The 8,843-nt window shown below is 38.5% G+C and overlaps 1 protein-coding gene across 5 annotated transcripts in view; it reads right to left on the bottom strand.

Moving 5' to 3' along the window:
* Positions 1 to 2,437: 2,437 nt before the first annotated feature.
* MAP7 (microtubule associated protein 7) overlaps positions 2,438 to 8,843 on the bottom strand; it is a 103,170-nt gene continuing 96,764 nt past the window's right edge. For 3 of the 5 annotated variants that reach the window (XM_070932687.1, XM_070932688.1, XM_070932690.1), the window contains 7 exons: positions 8,695 to 8,790; positions 8,436 to 8,465; positions 5,965 to 6,015; positions 5,825 to 5,867; positions 4,602 to 4,737; positions 3,486 to 3,718; positions 2,438 to 2,594 (listed from right to left, as the gene is read on the bottom strand). In XM_070932687.1, the coding sequence (XP_070788788.1) occupies positions 2,584 to 2,594; positions 3,486 to 3,718; positions 4,602 to 4,737; positions 5,825 to 5,867; positions 5,965 to 6,015; positions 8,436 to 8,465; positions 8,695 to 8,790 (600 nt within the window). In that variant the 3' untranslated portion in view covers positions 2,438 to 2,583. The remainder of the gene's footprint in view (positions 2,595 to 3,485; positions 3,719 to 4,601; positions 4,738 to 5,824; positions 5,868 to 5,964; positions 6,016 to 8,435; positions 8,466 to 8,694; positions 8,791 to 8,843) is intronic. The other 2 variants (XM_070932689.1, XM_070932691.1) reach the window with 1 other exon arrangement.

Here is an 8,843-nt window from a genome sequence, read left to right as displayed (position 1 = left end):
TAGCCCGTGATCAGTCGAAGTAGCCTGCAGTACTATACTCTAACCAATGCACCACCGCGGCTCTTATAGTTCTAAAGACAGATGGACCAATCTAAACATAGTTCTGTCATACATATGTTGCAATTTAACACCATCCTTGCTCATTTGTAATCTGCAGATCTCTGCTGATGCAGATAATCTTGCCCTGGAATACACTTTGGCAATATTCTTATTTTAATAAACTGAAATTGGATTGTTTTTAAGAGCTTTGAAATGGGGGGGGGAGGATCTCCGCTAGCAAACAATTATGTATATGCAGCTTTCCAAGATAAATTTGTGAATCTTTTATTAAAATGGGCATTTTTAGAAAAATGTATTTATGTAAAATGGTTGTATTGTTGTGACTGCTTTAAAATGCTGTATATTTGTATATAGGCCATGACAGTAATCACATCCTTGGCTCATTAATGGATACGACTTCAAGGAAGGGAGCTAGAGCATTCCCATCATATTAGAACATGTGGAACAGGCAGAAATAATGGGAGACAGGTGGTTCTGTAAATGACAGTTGCTGGATCCAAAGGTTTCTATGTATGTGCATATTTGTGTTAAAATGCTCTGTAAGTAGAAAGATTCCTGGATGACATGGGATATTCACCAAAGAGGACATACTGTACCTAGTTGCACAAAGAAACCTATTCAGAACCTGTTTCTATACATACGTGACGTGCATATGCTCAAGAGCTCTTAGTTTAATTCAGCTCTTACATCTGAAATAAATTGATTATTGTATCCTATTGAAAAAAAATCTGTATATTTCCCTTACATAGAAGATTACTGCTTTCTTTGTGCTACTAAAATCAAATGTCTGGAAGCTATGTCCAAAGTTTGCATCTAATCTAGTTTTGAGTAATTCTGCAGTTGTCTGTAAACATAGTAAAAAAATGAAAGCATGCACGTAAGCGTGATCTCCAATAACTTATTGTGCTTTTGTTTTTGGGCCTTTGCGTATTGAAGATTGCGCTGCAGGACACACAGTGGCAGCGAAATACATTTTTCACAAGAAACAAAACATACTTTCTTCCTGCCAGTTTATAGCTGGAAATGCCCACATGTGTTTCATCTCTTATTATATTGGTTTTTTAAATTGTTAGAATCTTGTTTATAGGAAGCAACATAAAGTGTTATAAATAATATTTTAGAAGATAAGAATGTCGCAGGACACAGAAGAATAAGAACTGCCTCCAGAGATGGAAATGGTCATCTGAGCCATATCCAGCATTTCTTCTAGGAATCGGCTGTGTTCCTCAAGGATTGTTGAATCTGTTCCTCCCATTAGACTGCAGGAAGACCAACTCTTAGCTCCCTCATTAGACAATGCCTGAACTTCTCAAATAACTGAATATCATCTATTTCATGCAATCACCATTCTGCAACACTATGATATCAAACAGACCAGGTCTTAGTGCCTTAGAATGAAAGATGGAATATCCCAAGTATCGGGAGGCTTCTGAACTCAACACCATTCTTGCTGGGATTCAGCCAAAACTCTTCCGTCCTATCCAACTCTAATGGCTTCCAGACATCTGGACAGGATCTTCAGTAACATTTCCTGTTCAGCCTATACGATATGGAGAGCATTATGTGTACATTAGCTGCATCTTCATTTTTCCAAGTCTGGAAAAAGCTCATTGAATTCAAAGAATGACATTAAGCCAGAAAGCTTTGTTTTATTTGCTGAACTGTCTGCTAACTAGATAAATTAAGAAAAGCCAAACTTGCATTGTTAATTATAGCCACGTTTTTTATTGTTTATTTTGTACTCAACAAAATTAATAAATACATTATCTAAGATACAATAGGCTTTTTTTTTTCATTTCACCTATGAAAAAATAATGCTTTCAATTTTTTTTTTCACATTTTAAAACCTGTCATGTTATTTTATTTGTAAAAGAAAATGTGAGAAGAGCATAGTGATGGCTAAATATACAGAATGTCCATTTAGGAATTACATTTACAAGAACCTGATACAGAAGCCTATATTTTGCCCCCATAATTAATAGTTCTCTGCAATAATATTTAAACCAACAGGTTTAAACAAAACAAAAAAAAAAACCACCCCTAAAGCCCCTCCCTGTAGAGCAGTGAGGTGTTTACTTTTCAAGTATTGAATCAGTAAAATGTAAGATTTTTTGCTGATTTTACAGTGTGCCTTTTAAAACTACCCATCCTTAAAACAAGACAAAACCAACAGGTTCATTATCCCAATCATCCTGTTATTGTTAATCTAGTTACCCTTTTCTTCAAGAATTGCTGAAAATATCAATTATGCTATATGAAGCAGTTTTTGAAACAGAAGACACAATTCTCCCCTAGTAGTGAGTTCTAGTGATAGTAAGGCAATCCAAATCTATTTCCAATATATTCTTCTGCTGGTTTTACTACTTGTTTTCTTTAAAAAAAAAAAAAAAAAGAAAGCATCCAAGAAATCTTTAGAAAATTCAAGAGTGACAAAAAATATAACACTCCTTCATAGCATGGAAGGAATCCCATTGGCTTCAGAAGGCCTTTTCTTCGCCTTTGATAATAATTCATGAGGAGATCTCAGACAACTTCTACAAAGGAAAGCCAATAAAGAAAACATTAGCAACGGTTCCTATACAAAAGTACAAACAGTCCTGTCATAGATGATGATCATGGTGATGGGAGATGACTTGGATCTTATTAGTTCCAATGACTGGAATTGCATGTAAAAAATTCTCATGAGTGGAACAGGAGAAATAATATCTGCCAATTCCCTGTTCCCTCTGAAGCTCTCCTATATGTTCCGAACACCTGTTGAAAGGGTTGAAACAGTAACTAAAATAGTGTGGGAGGTGGTGCTAGGCCTGCAGGGAGAAGGGGAAATTGGCAAAAAAAATCACACCCATCACTCAGTCTATCCTGCTGGTGATGCCACCATTGGATCAGAGTGGCTTCCTTTCGTGGGACAATAATTCAGGATCCATGCACCAATTATTAAGTGCAGGAATAGTTCCATTCTATGCTAATCCCACATAAACTGAACAAAGTTCCTGTTACATGGAGTTATGAACCAGAATAGAAAATTTTCACTGAAATACCTTATAATGAAGGAAATGCTGCACATGTTGAAATAACTATTTTAATATATCTGTTACAGAAGCTTTTTCCTACTTTTATTAAAAGTCTACTTATCCCTTAATAAACTTGCTTTTGTATCAGAAATAAATTTTATAACTGAAACCATTTTTTAAATAAATAGTTTGAAATTCAGATCTGTGCCCTCTCCTACGAGCCTAGTGCAATTCATAATCAAGCTTCTCTCTCTGTGTCCTATTCCAGATGAAGGTTGCTCTAAGAACCAGGATTAATATGTTTATTGCAGATTTTATAACCCTTTATTCTTTGCTCTTAATATACTCAAATGAGGCATTTGCTAGATTCATTCCAGGGCATGCAAATTAGAAGGATTAAAGCAAACCTACCTGCTCTCTGAGGCGTTTGAACATTGTCTACCTGAGGCAATGACCCTCGTGCCCCATTCTCTTCAAAGGCCAAGATGGGAGTCAAAGGAATATCAGAGCTATCTTCCTCTTCAGGACTCATGGCATCCAATCTGGGAGGTTTTATTCCCATGGGTAAACTGATGAGCTCTTCAAAGTTTTCATCCTGTGTAGATACTCCATTTTCATTTGAATATTTTCGTGGGTTGAGATTACTGAAATACATCGATAGGTAACATAATTTACTGATAACAAACCAGAAATATATGACTATTTTCATTCAATGCTTTTTAAATTATATCTGTATTTATTGTAGGTTTAGTTTCCTCTACCAGAAACATTTTAGGCCATGATGCAGGCAAATTTAAGAAATGTTTTGGAAACAAAATCTGTTTTCAACTTCATCTTGCATTCTAATGGTGGCGATACCACTACCCATATGAATGAATACTAACAGGAGGTGTTCTTAATTCAATCGACATACCAACCAAACCTTGGCAGGTGGTAGATTTTTCTTCACACATAAAACGTGATTTCACATTCATAAATAACATAATAAAATTGTTCGTATTATGTTCGTATTATCAAACAAATACAAATGGTATTATTTAGTCAATATACAAATTATATTTGAATTAGCATATTAAATGCCAAGAAAAAATGTACAATTCTGAATGCAAATATTGCAAAAATATTTGCAATAATAGTAAAAAAATGCAAAAATAGCAAACGTATAGAGTAAGTTATACTGTAGGTTGAAGTTGGTGCCTTCTTCCACATCTTTACTTTTCCTTCTGCAAAATTTCCTGATATGCTGCATAATAAAACTGTGACATAATTTTTATTTATTTATTTGATTTATTAAGGACCCAGGTTAGAAACCAGGAGATGGGTTCTATCTAGATAGATAGATCTAGTCCTACCTTAGGCACAAAGTCAGCTGGGTCACCTTGGGCCAGTCATTTTCTCTCAACCCTAGGCAAACTACTTCTGAAAATCCTGGCCAAGAAAACCATAGGGAATATTCCAGGCAGGTTCTGAGAACTGGACACAATTGAACAGAAGAGGTGGGGGGGGGGAAAGGATCACATTTCTTACCTGTCTAAGTTTACTCTGGGCTGGTGTGAAATGAGCACAGGTGTGTGAAGTACCATTTCCCCATTGCGTGGAGTTTCTGCCATACACTGAACCTGAGAACCCATTACAGGGCTTAACGGAGGTGTAGGGCCGCTCACTGGTAGAAGGAAAACAAAATGGTCTGTAAAACCGTATTTATTTAATGTAGCAGAATGGAGAACATAAGATTGCATAGAGAAATGTAGCTTCTCGAAACTCTGTTCCAGTGGTGCGTTGCTCCTGGTTCTGTCTGGTTCTTGAGAACTGGTGGTAAAAACGGCGGGAGGCTCCGCCCACCCACCCTGACGTCACATTTGGTGATCTGCACGCACTCCCATTGCGAAACGATAGTAAAGGTAAGTAGAACCCACCCCTACTCTGTTCCCCTCTATGTCTATGTAGGGGTGGGGATATAGCAATAAATGGTCATCAAAAGTTTAAAGCACCCTTTCCATTCTGAAAAGTGGTTTTTTGGAAAGTAGTTGCATGCAATCCTAAATACAATATTCAATACTGTTGGGGAAAAATAGGATGAGATCCTGGGCAGCTACTGCTTTCCAATAGAGGTAATAGTGAACCAGCTATATTAATTGATTGACCCATTGTAAAACAACTTCCTCTGCCTATTTCTTAATACAGAATGATGCTAAGGCAAGAGCCAAGAGAAATTTCAGGGATCTGATTCTATCTGAATACTGAAAAAATAATTCCTTTTTAGTATTAATGAAAAATGCAATATCCAACTAATAACAGGGTTCATTTTATAATAGCCTTGTATAAAACACTTCCTTTTATACCTTGTTTGCTCAGAAATCATGCCAGGTAAATAGTGAGCTGACATTTCAATTGTTTAATAAAAAGGAACTAAGGATTTTATTTCAGTAGCTCAATTGTAAACAAAACTGTAATCTAGATCAGAAAATGATATAACTTAGTATTTTGTCGGTAATGATTTAAATTAATGATCTAGAACTTGATTTATTTATCACCGAAAAATTAATCACAGTGCTAATATGTTTCATTTTGTACATAATTATACTCACAATGGAATAATATGCCATTACAAGTATTCAAATGTCAAATCACCTACTTTTCATTAAATACAACCAGGTTACTAATGTTTAAATGATTTATTACTTAATTCTTTCTTATTCATGCTCTGAGTAAATTTCAGTGTTAAGCTAAATATACATCAAAAATAATACCTATTTCTTTTGCTATCACTCCATTCTGCTGCTCATCTGATTTCTGCAAAATAAAAAAGATTTTATGTAAACATCTATTGTAGAAGTAAATAAATATATAGAAAATATACTTCTGAAAAAGGAAAAAGTTCCATACATACTCTTTCCACAGGTTCTGATCGCCTAGTTCTTTTCATAATTTCCTCAAGACGCTACATAATAAAGAAAAAGAATATTAATAATGAACATCTTCCAGATTTATCCATAGTTTATAATATTTATTAATTTATTTTACATTTTTATGGGCCACCTTAATCAAAAAGCTCTGGGTAGGTTATATTATGCTAATGATATGAAAAATAATAATCCCCCAAAATGGATGCTGATAACTATTAGTTAATTAAACTTGGGAAAATAAAGCTTTCAATTATCTTCTAGATCAGGGCTGTCAAACTCCTGGCCCATAGGCCAGATGCGTCACGTGTTGGCCATGCCCCTGCCCAGTTTTACAAAAGGGGAAAAAGTCCCAATAGGTCATGTGAGACCGCCATGATGACGTGAGTTTGACACCCCTGTTCTAGATGCCCTGAGTGAGGAAGTTTTATAAACATTTGGTGCTAAAGAGTTACAATGTTTAGGAGCTGCTACAAAGAAGGACTGCCATCTTCTCCATGTTCCCTTAACTTCAGATAGTGAGGTGACTTTTTTTTATTATTAAATTTTTATACCGCCCTTCTCCTGCTGGACTCAGGGCAGTGCACAGCCAAGAATAAAAAACATCCCAATACAAAATTTAAAATTTTAACAGAATTAAACAAATGTTGGCCCAAAATTTAAAACCTCCTGACTAAAATCCATTACAATTAAAAATATCTAAGGGGGGGGTTTACGCCAGCCCAGCTTGATGAAATAGAAAAGTTTTGAGGGCACAGCGAAAAGCACAGAGATCTGGTATCCTACCTATCTCCGGGGGCAGGTCGTTCCAGAGGGCAGGTGCTGCCACAGAGAAGGCCCTCCCCCTGGGGGTCGCCAGCCGACATTGCCTTTCTGACGGCACCCTGAGGAGTCCCTCTCTGTGGGAGCGAACTGGCCAGTGGGAGGCTATCGGCGGCAGAAGGCGGTCCTGTAAGTACCCAGGCCCAATGCCATGGAGTGCTTTAAAGGTGGTAACCAACACCTTGAAGCGCACCCGGAAGACCACCGGAAGCCAATGCAGCTCGCGCAGGAGGGGTGTCATATGGGAGCGCCCCGTCGCTCCCATAATCCCCCGCGCGGCCGCATTCTGCACCAGTTGGAGCCTCCGGGTGCTCCTCCAGGGGAGCCCCATGTAGAGAGCATTGCAGTAGTCCAGGCGGGAAGTGACGAGTGACTGAGTGACTGTGTGTAAGGAGTCCCAATCCAGAAAGGGACGCAACTGGCGAATCAGGCGAACCTGATAAAAAGCCCCCCTGGCCACAGCAGTCATATGCTCTTCTAAAGACAGCCATGCATCCAGGAGGATGCCCAAGTTGCGAGCCCTCTCCGTGGGGGCCAGTAACTCGCCCCCAATAGCCAGTGATGGCACCAGCTGGCTATATCGGGACGCCGGAAGCCACAGCCACTCGATCTTGGAAGGGTTGAGTCGAAGCCTGTTTCTCCTCATCCAAACCCGCACGGCCTCTAGGCACCGGGACATCACTTTAAGGGCATCGTTGGGATGGCCTGGGGTGGAGATGTACAGCTGAGTATCGTCAGCATACTGATGGAACTCCACCCCAAAACCACAGATGATCTCGCTCAGCAGCTTCACATAAATGTTAACAGGCCTTTATAATATGTTTTCACTGGAGAACAGATTTGGATATATTAATTATGAGCACACTACGTGCAATAACCAAATTCATCTCCAGTATATGCTAATTACTTCACTACTGCCATCTCTTCCTCCACCAACTTGGAAAAGGTGGTGACCTGCAACAAATGTTTACAAAATGAGCCACTCATCCTCCTTGGAAATCAGCTGGAGGAGGAAGCATCAACAATAGCAGCATAGAGCCATGGTGGCGCAGTGGTTAGAGTGCAGTATTGCAGGCTACTTCTGCTGCCTGGGTACCTGCAATTTGGCAGTTCAAATCTCACCAGGCTCAAGGTTGACTCAGCCTTCCATCCTTCCGAGGTCGGTAAAATGAGGACTCAAATTGTTGGGGGCAATATGCTGACTCTGTAAACTGCTTAGAGAGGACTGTAAAGCGGTATATAAGTCTAAGTGCTAGGTGCTATAGATGATCAGTGAGCAATTGAGCAAACATCCTCTTTGTAAGCTTCCTGCAACCCCCTGCCTTTTTCAGAAATCAAATCAACTTACACTTGTTCCCTCCCTCCTCCAATCCATTATTGTCTCCATGCATTAGACAAATGCATGGGTGGGTAAACTTCTCCACTTTAAGTAAACACTTTTTATTTCCAAATATGTGAGACTGGAGCCAAAAGAGAAGTGGCAATGAAAGTTTGCCTGTGATGTATACCAACCTACTAATAACTCAAAGCTTATCCATCACATCACGAACCCCTTTGGGGGTGTTCTTTATAAGCTTGTGATCATACATGAAGGCAAGAGGCTACCTGATTCATGTAGATTCCTGTAGGTTCTTACCATGATTTGGAAGTTTGGCTGCAATGGGTTCTAAATCAGAAAAGATGCTTTGTTGAGCAGGTATGTGCAAAAATCCAAAGCTGGCATTATAAGCAGCAAATGTAACTGTGATTTCAACTGTATGGAAGATAATGCTTCCAGAAGGTTTTTAAATCTATTTTAGTCCTTAAATTAAGTCCCCAAAAGTGAATTCATTGGGTGGGTCACTTGCCACATGAAAATACACATGTGGTTGTCTGCAAGAACTGATTTCTATTACCTTCTTTCTTTCTAAGCGCTCTTGTTCTTCTTTCTGGAAATGTTTTTCACGCTCCAGTCGAATCTGGTCTTCTCGTAACCGAGTTTCCTCTTCCTTCTAAATTATGGCACACAAAAAGAAAATATGGACATCGATTATATTATGGCAAT

Source organism: Pituophis catenifer, unplaced genomic scaffold (assembly GCF_029215685.1).
Source record: "Pituophis catenifer annectens isolate HBS135680 unplaced genomic scaffold, rPitCat1.0.hap2 SCAF_1, whole genome shotgun sequence".
NCBI lineage: Eukaryota > Metazoa > Chordata > Lepidosauria > Squamata > Colubridae > Pituophis > Pituophis catenifer.
This window is presented reverse-complemented; position numbering and strand designations above follow the sequence as displayed.